Source organism: Diospyros lotus, chromosome 6 (genome assembly GCF_014633365.1).
Source record: "Diospyros lotus cultivar Yz01 chromosome 6, ASM1463336v1, whole genome shotgun sequence".
Lineage (NCBI taxonomy): Eukaryota > Viridiplantae > Streptophyta > Magnoliopsida > Ericales > Ebenaceae > Diospyros > Diospyros lotus.
The window spans coordinates 14,683,374-14,697,688 of NC_068343.1; the positions used below are offsets into that span (position 1 = coordinate 14,683,374).

A 14,315-nucleotide genomic window follows, 5' to 3' on the forward strand; every position below is an offset into this window, starting at 1 on the left:
TTAAAGATCAATGATTTATTGCCTTAAAGAAAAAAACTATAAATTTATATGACAAGTGGCTTTAAGGTTGTACTTGGATTGTTACAAACCTATTATACATGTAAACATTAATTAATCATACACACAGAGTCTATTTGTCTTTTTCTCTTTTCTTGGTAAGGAGGATCCCAAAGATGGTTTTTGCTTAAGCAACCAGTTACAATGACATGGGTGTAGAACATATCGAAAGTGAACTTTACTAAAGAATCCATAAAAATGACAAACCCCTTTGAAAACAGCACTTTCTATTGAGGAAAAAAAATGCTTATAATACAATGTGTTCTAAATGAATGAACCTATAGGGAGTTTATGAAATTTAACCTGTGAAACAATCAGAGCAAGCTCAATCAAGTTGAGGGTTTTAGGCGAAAAAATTTGTTGACCTCTTTTTAAGAATATTAATTTTTTTTAAAAAATAAATAATATACTTTTCTATGAAAAATTCTATTATTTCTTTAAATTAAAAAAGAAAAAAGTTAAATTTTAATAAACTATAAAATATGATAATTTTTTAACAATAGTAATTTTCAACCAAAATATAATGTCTCAGATATCAAAATAAGTCAAACAACCTACAACAATAAACAAAGAAAAAACAAAACTAAATTTTCTTTGAACCTCTAATTTTTTTTCTTGTAATTGAGAGATTTTTTTAGGACTCCAGTTGAAATATTTATAATCAAAAATAAATTTGCAGTCTTAAAATTTATGGGATATTAAAAAAGAAACGATAAAAATTTGAAAGAGAAAATTAGGAACAATGGAAAGAGAGAATGTAAAAATTGGGAAAACAAAATGGAGAGACAAAATGTTGTAAATTGATTGCTAAGCTGGGTGGCCGTGTATCTGTGTAAAATTTAGACTAAAAATTGAATTTTATGTTTAGCTCAAATTTTTTTAATAAAATATTTATTATTAAAAATATATATATTACAAAAATTTAGGCCCTTTGTAAATAGAGGGCCTTAGGCGGCCACCTAGATAACTTCATGGTTGAGCCAATTTTGGAAGCATGGTTGAGCCAATTTTGGAAGCGACAACTAAATTGTCATATATTATTTTGCTTTTAGTGAATTCCTCATTTAGCATGGGAAATAATTGGCTGCGACATATTTGAAATGTGAACCTTAAGAAAAATGACCGTCTAAATTGATAGCAAGAGTTATAATATTCACATATATTAAGTTTCTATCAACAAGTCAAATGCAAGTCACAAAATCTTAACCATAACAATTCACCTTGAAACGGCAAACCATCTAATTGGCCGGCCATCACCTATCAGTGGGCCCAATACAACCAAAAAGGAGAACGAAAACTAAGGCTGCATTCGTTTAATTTGATGTAAAATCTTTTCAGATTCAATCCTAAGAAAATCTCAACAACTTATTTTACACGAAAATGCTAAGAACCCAAATCTGTGTTTGGATTCGTGTGTTTACTCAAAGTCAATGTATGGTCTAGTGATTGTAGTAGGTTCTCAACCTTATTTAAGAAAAAAAAAAAAAAAAAATGACACACACGATCGAGATTGTTAAAATTAAGATAGATTTTAAATGAAATCGTATAAAGATTTATAAAATTGAATCGTAGGCTTAAATTGTAAAATCGTAAAATTTTAGAGATAATTTATATAAAATAAGTTTATAATGATATAATTTTATAAAAAAATAAATTAATATTATTTTTAATCTTATTCCTTATTATGAATTAAATATATGTTACTTGTTTCAAAACAACTTCATCTATGAATTTAAAAAATAGTAAATAATAGGAAATTTTTAAATATTAAATTTATTTATCATCATTCGTCCATCCATCTACAATTAAAATTTCGAATATTAGTTCATATAATATAAATTTTCATAAGTCATATGATTATATGAGTCATAACTTAATATAAATAAAAATAGCACACATTGTTAAACTTTTATATATATTACAAGTAATAATTATAATAAAAATTCTATCAAACATTCAATTTTTTAACGAAACTAACAACAATTCACTTTTAAATTAAGAAAATTAACAATAATCAAATTAATGAAGACAAAAGAAAAAAAAACATATGAAGTTATGGCGGATAAGAATCATTAAATCTGACCAAGAAATTGTAAAAGAAGAAACAAATGAAGAAATTGCAAAAGAAGAAATAGATGAAATTGTTTACCCCTTTAAGATGAATCGATGGTGGCACCGAGCAATCAGAGTTGTGAATCGATTTGTGTTGCACGAAAATAGTGAAACTAAGTAGGCAAGCACGAAAACATCAATATGTGTTGTGAATCGACAGAGACACCGAGCACTAAGCAGGGAACGACAGCAGATTTCGACGAAAACATTTGAGAGAGATAAGGGTTCGCAGAGACAAATGACATCTCTTGAATAAAAAATAATACTATGCTAGAAAATTCTGTCTTTAGACGAAAATTTGTTCGTCTTTAACTTTTATGTGCATGAAGGTTGAATTCAATAAAATTATTGTTCAACTTGAGATTCTATTGATATTATCAAATTTAATCGAGATTTATTCCGATTCTACTATAATTTCGATTTTATGTAAACATTGAGTTGTTTAGAGTTTCTAACACCTAAAATCGAACGAGTCAAAATCAAGATTTTAACAACCATATACATGCCTCGTGGATTGAAGAAAAGAAAAATAAGAAAATGATTAAAATTTTCCATGACCCTAAAAATTCTATAATACCATTTTCTATACCCAAAAGTATGAGGTGAGAAATTAATGGTTTTTAGACGCGTACGTGTGTTAAAAGAGCAATCATTCAGAGTGCCCGTCTTCTTAGGAAATTGAAAAATATGAACCCTAGACGCCGCCCTCATTCGTCAGGCCTTCCTTTTCCAGTTTTTCCACTCGAACTCAAAACTTCATTCACACGCTCACTTTAAGTTTTCCCGGAAAATCATGTGTTTTTTCTTGTACCGACAGAAAAAGAAAAAAAAAAATTGACGTTTTTAATTTTATTGGTAACTACTACGTACATGTCAGGTCGTGCCATCGATTCAACCCTACGTGGCCACCCCATCATCCATCAAATATTTGATTCAACACAGCTTTCGTGCCATTGCTTAATTTTTTGGTTTAACTTCTTACTTCTTCTTCTTCTTCTTTTTTTTCCTGTATTTTATTTATTTATTATTATTATTTTGGGGCCTTTTGGGTGCGTGCATATCTTGAATCATGGCTTAACATGAAAACTACTTTTGTGGGTTTTCTTTTCTGTTTTTTTTTTATTTTTCTCTTTACCAGATTAGATAAGAGAGAGAGAGAGAGAGAGAGAGAGAGAGAGAGAGAGTGGTGCAGTGGTCCTTGGCTAAATTCTGGTCTTTTGTATAGAAATATAAGTTCAAGGCACGGCCATTTTTCATATACCACCCTCATTTTGACATAAATTCTATTCTCTTAATCAAAATTTATACTTTTTACATATAAAAGACAAACCACGCCAGATTCCTAAATCCACTTAGCTTTCTTCTCGTAGAAGTCTATTCGAGAATTTTATAAAAAATTAATTAAATAATAATATAAATTTAACCTTTATTTACTTACGCGTTGTGTGTAGATATAATATTACTCTTTATATTTTTCTATTAAACTCAATTTAAAAAAAAAAATCACAAGCACCCCAATATTTAAATTAAATGAGAGTTTATGTTTTTCCTTTTTGCTAGGGATTTTAATTTTGTATTTCCATAATACTGATAAAAATTGCAAGGCATCAAATATAATAAAGATTTATGAAGACTGCAAAATTGCGATCATTGGAGCGTAGAGATGGGCCGCAAGTGGAGTTGGAGGCCCACGAAGCCATGGGGTTTGAGTTTGACTAGAAGGAAGGGGGCCCACGCGGAGGATTTGGATCAACAACCAAAATCAACCATCCTTTTCAGGATTTAAGGTGGCGAAGAAGAGATTATTTTCATTTTTCATTCCTCCTCCTGTCTGGCCGCGTGTTTCTGAGACACCGTATATCAAGAGACAAGTGGCAATCTCTATTAGCACATAATACACACTTTGAATAAATATTTATTAAAGACAACCCAGGTCCACCACCTTACTGAGTTTGTAAATTTTCCCACCCATACTCAATACTCATACTCGCACTTGCACATGAGTTGTTTGTACAGCCGACTTGCCTTATTTGGGCAAGTAATACCAATTTAGAAGGCCAGCTTAATCAATTAATTAGGGGGGCAATAAGACTATGTTGTTCGTGCATAAAAATTTGACTGGACAGAGATAAAGAGGGTTTGGCAAATAGAACATGTGTTGTGTTCCTGGGGTGAATTTTTCATTAAATAACAAGAGCAAGGCCGGGCCGGGCCGGCCTTCTTCTCATATAAAGTTCAAAGCGGCCAATGACGACAACACCCCCGCCCCCCAATTAACAATCCCATTATTTAATTCTATCTTATTCGCGCGCTCCAATGACTCCCCACTTAAGAAAGGTGACGTACGGCTGACACAGCTAGAATATCATCTTTTTAAGTTTCATATTGCATTAGCTTCGTTATCACTTCTTTTGAGGGTTTATTAATATCGAGTGATTTTGAGTATCACTTTAAATATTGTGTAAGTTACATTCATTTATCTTTTCTCATAACAAATAATAATTGAAGTGTAACGCTAAAACTTTTATAATAAAAACATGGCCGGGATCTTGTGTGAAAAATTTATACCGAATTACACATATGCAGAACTACAATAGCTATAATACTGTTTTAGGATGAGAAGGAGTTTTGTGGAGGCAGAACCTTTTGGCGTGACTGTGGAGATTGAGAACACTCCAGGCCCACTGCCCACTCCAACTGAAAGAGATTCATTGTAACATCAAATATTAATCCACATATATTTTAGGTCAGGAGGCCCACAGGGGAGTGGTATGAAGGACAAGTGTCAACTATCAAAAGTGACTAAACATCCACACACACACACAAGTCAAAGGGCGCCATTAACTATGTTACCCTTAAAAAAATGGAAAGAAAAAAAAAAAAAAAAGTCTTTTGTGTATCGGGATGGGGACGTTACAATTATTGTTATTACTATATCTGAAATTAATTATGTATTAGCATATGTCGGTCGGTAATAAAAATAAACTGGTAAAACATTATTGAACACAAAATACTTTATTTGAAAATGGAATTGGGGCGTCAAAGATAGATAATGAATGTCTGTGCTTTCGTCTGAATTCTGGTCCGACCGACATCCGCGTGCAACAGCGCCACCCCACCTCCACTCCCAACTCCGCGTCCAGCAGCTACCCAGATAAGTACGTCCAAAACCTTTTGGCTTACATTATATATATATATATATATATGCATAAAAAACCATTTCTATAAAGTGTTAATAAACAAGTGTACTTGCTTAGGTGAGGGTTGGAGGGAGGTGATCCATTATTGCATTAATGATACTGCCTCCAAGTCCACACAAAGCATACAACTCAGCACCCTGCGGACAAATAGAAATTAATTAGGGAGGATATATATATATATATATATACATATTGTGGAGCAGAATGATTTGGGGAGCCACTTTTTCCGTTAAGGTTGAGGCTCTCTGATGAGATCGATAGCGCGACGTGGCAAGACAGGATCATGGCGGCAGGGGATTCATTCGGGCTGTGGTTGCCGCCGCATCATAGGCTGGCCACCCCAACATGTGCTCATTTTTTTTTATTATTCGGAATCTGTAATTATATATATATTATTAAAGTATATTTGAGTGTATTCGATAATTAAATTTATCGAGTATAACACCAGTGGGAACAGAAATTTATATGTGGGAACTTAAGACTTATTAGTTTCTCTTTTGAAGAATAAATATTAGTGGTGAGAGCAGTATATAGCCCACATGCAGGCATTTAATTCGGCTTCCTCAGTGGAGTTGGGGCCCCTCAACGTCCTCTCAATTCTCAGCCAGAAGCTGCCTTTTCCATTGAACAAGCCAGGAGGCAATTCCATCATCATGAATGAAACGAATCAATGCTTAAATGAGTGCAACGCATTGCGTTCCCAGCCCATGCAATGAAAGAAATTAAGAACATCTATACATCTCTTTCATTCAGAGTTCATTCAAACTGGCCGATGAAGACATAGCCACTCAAATCAATTTCTCCACTATTATTAATTAATTATTCCACACTCAATTATTATTGATCACTAGAATGATCAGTTAGATCAGCAGTTGAGGAAGGTGATGCAAGGATAAAATGGCCACACCTAGACCCAGACCCAGAGCCCCATCATTGCATCAAATCCATCCCTGTTTTCTACCCTCTTACCTCTACTACTTTCCTTCTCCTTAATTAGGTTCACATAATTTACATTCAACTTTCTCAATTAATTTCTCCTTCTCTTTGAAGAAAATTACTTTGTCTTGCTTATACATGCATAAAAAATAAAAAAAATAAAAAATTTGTCTTTTTCACACTTTGTGTTGAAATATTAAACCCATAAACACTGGTTTAAAACCCATCTCGTCAAATACGTACGCGGTTCATAATAATGGCCATGTGGATCCAAAATTAGGAGTGGAAGATAACTGGATTACATTTTCTAAGCACAAATGTGTGAGAGCCAAATGTATAACTAGAAAGATAGAACTTTTGAGTGTCTGTGGAGCTTTATTACAGCCCCACCTCAATCTCAAGGGATTACACGGTATCCTACTACAATACTTTTTTTAAAAAAAAATTGGATAACTTATATTTATGTATATAGATTTAGTAGTGCAATCATCAGTCCTAACTGTTATATCATTTTAATAATTTTTTTTTTTGTTAAAAATTCTATAACACTGATGCAATCAAAATATGTCTACGCTTGACAGAGATATTCTTCGCTTTTAACTTCAAAATATATACAAATGTATTTGTATGGTTTTGTTCACTTAGTTTTTATTGGAACCAATTTTCAAACAATTTTTAAAAATTATCATTAATTTTCTTTCTAAATCTGTATGATGTGCTCCACTTTTGTCCTCAGTTGTTACAAAACCCTATCCTCTGAAAGCCCCACTCATTGTTCTACATTCTTCTAGTTCTCAGTAGTTGGCCTGGCTCGGTTAGGTGTCCCATATCTTATAGGGCAGGGAGGGGGAGACATTTTGTTTTGGGGGGCACCCATTTGATTATAATGACATTTTATAAAATACTGGGATTAGGGCACCTCACTTCATATCATCATCCTCCCGCTCACAAAGTCGTTGCAATGATCAATCAGTTAGATTTGCCCAATAAGCCACCTACTTGTTCCAATCATTCTTTTACACATCAGTCAAAGTTCAGTGCTCTTTTGTGTGTTTGTTAGCAGTGCCCTGTTGGGTTCCTTTTTTATTTGATTGGTTAGGAACATGACTTTTTTTTCAGGTAATTCTGCCTCGGTCAAAAGCTCGTAATTAACACTTCAACTGTAAAGATTAACTCAGATGCATGCGTTCTAACTCCGCGTTTGGAATAGTATTTTAGCCCTCATTATTTGACATCTTCCATCCGTTTGCAGTCAGTGTATATGGACCTAATAAACTTTCTTTTCTTTTTTTTTCCAAACAAGACTAGTACGGGCTAAAAGAACAATTCTATGAACAGAGTGACGGAGATAGGTCCTTGATCTGGACTCAATTTGCTTATACTTAATTTCTTATTTTAATCCGCATCCCTCCTACTACTCCCAGGACACCTCGAGGTAAAATAGATAAAATGGAGAGGTAGCCTAAGCAATTAATGAGGAGGAGCTCTTGCTCTTGTGGTTGTGGTGTTAATTTAGGAAGAATTGTTTGCGTCGGCTGCCCCTGCCGCCTGAGATCATGAGTGTCTTTTCCTAGGATCCACTTTAGGCTGCCCCCCCTCCCTCCGGCCGACCAACGCTGCTGCCTTCTCTCTGTCTCACTTAATTAAAAGTCGGCAACGCCTTCAAACTTTTTGCAGGACATGTCGCCATTTGGCACTCGCTTCACGTTTTGCTAATTGTATTTGTCCGACGGTGAAAGGAACCAAACCTTGCAACTCTTTCACTGAACCACTATTAGTTTTAAGCCATATTTATGGTATTTAAAATGATATTTGTATGTGTGTTATGCCAATTTTCTATCTTTTAGGTCTAAATTTAGGAAACATGTGTAACCAAATCCAAATATTTTTCAATAACAGAATTTAAAATTTTAAAACTGAGTACCATTCTTGAAATCTATTTTTCATTCAATGTCGTTTTAATTGTCTGATTATCTACATATATATTACTATTATTATAATTATAAATGTGTATATATTATTTTTAATATTTAATTAATTATTTGGGGTATACTGTATACAGAGAATTAAGTTTTATGTTGGAGCTTCTGGGCTGGGCTTCTACGACCTTACTCACACGCTGCTTCAGCCCAGCCCGTAATTTACTACAGTGAGCCCAGGGGCCCTAGGCAAATATAATTGTGGCTTTCATTTTCTAAGGAGAAAAAGAAGTAACGTTTATGAAATAAAACAAAGACATTTTAAAATTGGGTAATGTTAAGCACTAGTTAACCTATAATAAATATATATATTTTTTTAAATAATGTTTATTTATTATATTTTGTTTTTAGTCCCCAAATAGTGTTTTTAGTTGGTGAAAAGTACATTATGTTTTGAGACAATTTACCAATCAATAATACTGTTTTGAGCTTAATAATAAAATAGAATAAATATATTTTGTCTTAAAATAAATTATCTTTAATTATTATTATACCTTAACCTGTGACGTAAGAACAGTACTTATTACATAAAATTTCGTATTAAGGATCTTTCCACACGAATTTTTAAAGATATTTTATATTACCAAACATTATCTCCACTAAATTGGTTGAAACTTAATGCCAAAAGGGACCTCAGTTACATTAGACTCAACTCAACATTGGTTGAAACTTAATGCCAAAAGGGACCTCAGTTACAATACTATAATTAAGCAACAGGATCTTGCATAATTTAATATATACGAGCAAAATACAATACCCCATCGAACTGTTTCATTCTTGCATTGAATATAATCGAACTTAATTATTTTGCACGTATACAGATCCCTGTAATTAGTAGTATATATGTATGCATTGTCCTGGCTAGTGCTACCTGTAGGTTGAATTAAAACTTATGATCCGCTTCAAATTAGTTAAGAAGCCTTTCCGCATAAATAAATAATGTTTCAAATTTGTTGGCCATGAATGTCATGAGTTGATGAATGAAAGAGAGGGCGGCGTGGACGAATTCGAGCTGGCATTTGGAAAGAGAGTGGAGAAGAAGTTTTCAGCAAGAATTAGATTGGCTGCATCAGAAGGATGAAATGCATCCCAGAACACGTACTCGGTCCGGTTACTGCACACCTTTGAGTTTGGCAAGCACAACCCCCCTACTTTCGTGTCAACGTTGCAGCAAGATGTGTTGGACACCTTAAACCCTATAATCCAACAAATATAAATATAAATATATATATGTGTTTGTTAATTCAAATTAAACTGTATATGTAATTAACCGTGTTCATTCAAAGGTTACGTACCATAGGAGGTGGGGTTGTCGATCAAATCAAAAACTGCTCGGTAAGTGTCCGCAAATGCGATTTGGGCATCTGGGAGGTGTTTGTTTAGAGAGGCTACTAGGTTCTGCACTTTGGAGTTGAATTGGAGAGCCCATTGGTTCACTTGTTGTAAGCATTGTCTTCTCTTTGATTTCACTCTTTGGGAGGGAATGCAGCCCAATGGCCCAAGCCCATGGAACACCATCTTTCTTGCTCCCAGTTGGTGGAGTGTCTTATGTTATATATGATTACAAGAAAGTATATATCAAAATTAATGTACAGTTGAACACAAAAACAAAAAAAGAAAAAGAAATCAAAGAAAATTATTACCACTAGTTGTTGCTCTAATGTTGATATTAAGAGCCCCAGAAATTCATCGTGTGTGTACTGCTGGCCATCTGGCAAGAAAGGTTGCAGGAAGTTGTTGACATAGTCATTGCTACCTGCAGCAAATATTATCAGAAGCAGAGAAATTAAATTCTTGTTTTAAGGTTATAATTTTGCAACCTTTCTTTCTTTTCTTTTTTTTTCTTCTTTCATTTTACTTTGGGTACTGAAACTTTGTATTCTGCTTGAGGATTAAAAATTAGGTTAATTAGAGGTCTCTAGGTACCAATTCCAATGAAGTACATGGCTTCATTGCATAGTTTTTCTGCAGCCTCTCCCCCGATTTTGGCTTTAATTGCTTCCTTTGTCTTCTCAAAATTCTTTATTTGATCATCGAATGATAACCTCTGAATCTGGAACACAAATTCCAATAGTAACATATTTGCATCAAATTATTACTGATCAGATATATTACATATGTTTTAAAAAAGTAATTAAGATGGTAGTTACAAAATAAACTCCAGTATCATTGAGAATTCCAGCTCCACCAGATGCATAATTAACCCCTTTAAGCAATTCGTCGGAAGTTGACGAAAGGGAAAGGTATGCCGGCGGGGATGGAATCCCTAGCTTTGCAGCTGCAAAATTGAAGTCAACCGAAAAAAGAAAACAGAAGTCATCAACACTAATTAGTGAACATATGATATATATATAGTAGCACATATATAGAAATCAAAGAGAAAATGCAAATTAAGAATTAATGTGGAGGATGAAGATACATATTATATCACCAATGGTCCTTCCATTGGTGAACCTGCCGGTGGCCTGACCGCCCGGATAGTCGATACCATAGTAGGGATAATTTGCCTTTGCGAGAGAGAGTTGCATGAAGTTGTTGTTGCCAACTTCTGTCAACGAGTCGCCGAAGATAAATGTGACCAGCGATTCAGACGAATCCATCTCTCCCCCTAGGCCTGCAACGGTGATCATCAATGCTACTGCAATTGCTAGTCCGAGAAGTGCCATCTTTCTTAGGTTTCTTAATTGAACAAGGGACAGACAGCTAGCTAGAGAGTGTGTGTATAATTTATAGTATATGTGAAGCTGCATTTGCACGGCAATTTTGTCATGCCCAGTTCTCTAAGTTTACTCATATTAGGTGATTGGTTTCAATACTAAAGGAGATGTCAGTGGCTTAATATTTCTCCTCTAGTATGCTGCTGGTTAATTACTTGTATTTTTATTGGAAGTTTTGGTGCGTGGTTGGTGTTTTCTCTCTAGCCAGCACCGTTGGCCAACTCGTCTCTAAAGGGTCAGCATGGTTAGTGGCGTTAGGTTTTGGGATGGCATTGCCATGGTTTTACTTGAAATAACTAAGCCAATAGCTAGCATATATAGGAGAGGACTCGTTTGAGCTCAAAAATTACCCAACGAAAAATTATAGCCAAAAGAACGTTAGAACTTTAATCAAGTTTACAGTTTTACACTAGCCTTCTAATTATTTTGGGCTAATAGAACCAAAAATTTAAACTTTTTTGCATTTTTACAATCTAATTCAAACGTTTCAATTTTGACAATCATATCCCAATTAGCTCGATTGGGTACAATTTTATCTAACACCAAAATCAATTTGAGAGGGATGTGTCACCGTTGATATGGCATACCATCTGTCATTAAAAAAAATATTTGAATGGGCCCCACATGTATACATGTAAAAAAAATAAAAAATAAAATATTATGTTAAATATATATACATACATACACACACACACAAAGAGAAGGAATGGCAACGGATGAAGTGTCAATGACAACAACGAAAGAAAAGATCGAGGCAACGACAACAACGATGGTGTTGGGCTGGAGGTAACGACCAATCTGGAAGGAGAAGGCAACGACGTTGGGCTGGAGGCGGCAACTGATCTAGAATCAGGAGGCAGTGATAGACACGACAAATGAGGAGATCTTGCCGACGATGATGGTGACAACGTTGGGCTAGAGGTGGGGATAATGAAAATTGGCAATGGAGAATAGATGACCAGTTAACCTCCTTCTTCTTAAGGTGTTAAGAATATGTGATGAGATTCTCTAGTGGCAGGACTTCTTAAATGATTCCGAGTTTTTTGATTAATCGAATAGGAACTCTGATTAGTAGAGTATGAAGTAGCACGAATTTTACTACCTTGATCAATATGAGTTACTGATGGTAAGGGTGGTGAGTCACATATCATATGACATGGGGATATCTCTAGTAAACTCATTAGTGATTGTTGGAGAACAACACACTGAATGTGACGCCGATAACTAACCATGTGGTATTATGGATAATGGCCATGATGTTTAGTTGCGATAATGTAGCTAATCCTTATACTTAACTAACACGATTGTCTTGTACATTAGTGTACGAGATTTGTTAATAAATCGAACCATCCAATTATGAGGTAGATAGGTTCATCTATGTGGTTCCATATTACTAATATGTGGAAGCAAGTGTTCAGGGATAGGATTCATCATCCTCATTATTGATGAGGAGAACATCCTATGCGATCTACTGTAAATGTGACAGGACAATCCCTGGCCATGACAAATTAATTATCAAGAAAGGTGTTTCCTGAGATATCATTTAGTCACTTTAATAAAATCTGACATATAGTTACTGATTTTGTGAGTTTATCACTCCATTACTTTTGCTCAGTCAGGACATTAGATGATGAAATAATTATATTACATATAACTGTAATAGATTTATTTGAAGTGAGACTTTACTATCTTCTATATTATCCTGAACTATTGTTATACGCTTTTCAGAACCTCTCAAATCATTAACAGGATATGGAGAGATTTATGTAATAGATCAAGGTGTTGGTCGATCTCAAACTAGCTAGTTCTGGTACTATCTGTGTACTAGCAGGCAGTGAATTTAAAAAGTCACACACCATATAGTGTTGTGTTTGGTATCAACACTAGGTATCCATTGTGTCTCAGATATGTCATTAGGTGTTAATGACAGTAATACGTTAGCGTGCTAGAGCATTAAGAGTTGACTGCCTTATGTCTCAATGGTCGATTGTTAGTGGATGAGAGTCGACTCCTAGTTCTGTCTTAGCCTTTTCTAGTGTGTTCCACGCACTACAAAAAAACTGGCATTTAATAGCGATTTTCAAAACTGCCGCTAAATTAACCGTCGCGGAGCATTTAGCAACGGTTTTGACCAACTGCCGGAAAAATCGCCACAAATTATATTTTTGCAGCGGTTTTAAAACCATCGCTAAATCAAATTTAGCAGCGGTTTTTAAAATATATAACGGCAGGTTTTCAACTGCCTCAAAAATTTAAAAATAATAATAATTTTAGCCCTAAAATTATAACAAAATCAAATTTTCGCGCCCATTCACTTGGACCCGCCTGTGCCCTCCCAGCCACGTGGCCGCATGTCCGCGCGCCTCTCATTCCCCAATTTCAAACCCACAACCTCCCATGTGCACATGCATGCGCATAACCGTTTGACCTCCTCTGTGCACATGCATGGCATATATAAATTATATACCAAAACAACCACTACTTTCCAGAATTATATTTTATATTTTTTAATATAAATTAAAAAATATTAATTAATTTATTATTTTTTAAAAGAGTAAAGAAATAAATTAAAAATAAATTAATTGAATTAAATTAACTAAATTAATTGATTAAAAATAAAAAAATTATATATTTTTAAAATTATTAAAATTTTGTTAAATTTATTTTTATTTTTATTTTTTAAATTAAATTTTTAATTAACTAGTGGTGAACTCGTGTGATATATGGGAGAGTTTATTTTTAAAAAAAAAATTATTATTTTAAATAATTTTAACAAAATTGATAATTATAATTTTTTTAATATTTAATCATGTTGAAAAAAATTTAAGTTTACTTAATTATTCACTATTCAATATGCTAATAGAGAACACTTTTAATTCAATATACTGTCATTCAATGTATTAAAGAATAATTAACATATTAAATAGGTCACTTGACAAAATACTTATAAATTTTTTTTATTATATTATATTTATTTATAAATAAATATTATAAAATTTATAATATTATATTATAATTATAATATAATTATAATTACTATTTATTATATTATAATTATATAAATAGTAAGAATGAATATAAATTAAAACTCTTAAATATGAGTAAGAATAAGTTTTTTCAATAATAACAAAATTTTAAAAAAATGAATTTTGATTTCTTCTATAATCTTAAAAATGTGATATCTTAAATATTAATTAGTATTAAAAAATCCTAACATTTGACAACCTTAAATAACTTTTTATGAATTTGTTAAGACATCACATTTTCAAGACTATAATATAATTATTAAAGTAATTAATAATTAATTAATCACT

At 33.3% G+C, this 14,315-nt stretch overlaps 1 protein-coding gene across 1 annotated transcript; it reads right to left on the minus strand.

The window, feature by feature from the left end:
• Positions 1–8,981: 8,981 nt before the first annotated feature.
• Positions 8,982–11,013, minus strand: LOC127804086 (GDSL esterase/lipase At5g37690). Its single transcript, XM_052340812.1, has 6 exons — positions 10,704–11,013; positions 10,435–10,562; positions 10,211–10,337; positions 9,928–10,040; positions 9,580–9,829; positions 8,982–9,480 (listed from the first exon to the last, which is right to left on the minus strand). The coding sequence occupies exons 1-6, from the start codon at positions 10,948–10,950 to the stop codon at positions 9,251–9,253; spliced, it is 1,095 nt and encodes a 364-aa protein (XP_052196772.1). The 5' UTR covers positions 10,951–11,013; the 3' UTR covers positions 8,982–9,250.
• Positions 11,014–14,315: the final 3,302 nt, after the last annotated feature.

Coding starts and splice junctions, on each gene's coding strand:
- LOC127804086 (XM_052340812.1), bottom strand. CDS start 10,950: ATGGCACTTCTCGGACTAGCAATTGCAGTAGCATTGATGATCACCGTT. Junction 10,338..10,434: donor ATGATACTGGAGTTTATTTT/GTAACTACCATC, acceptor TTTGTGTTCCAG/ATTCAGAGGTTATCATTCGA. Junction 9,481..9,579: donor CGACAACCCCACCTCCTATG/GTACGTAACCTT, acceptor GTTGGATTATAG/GGTTTAAGGTGTCCAACACA.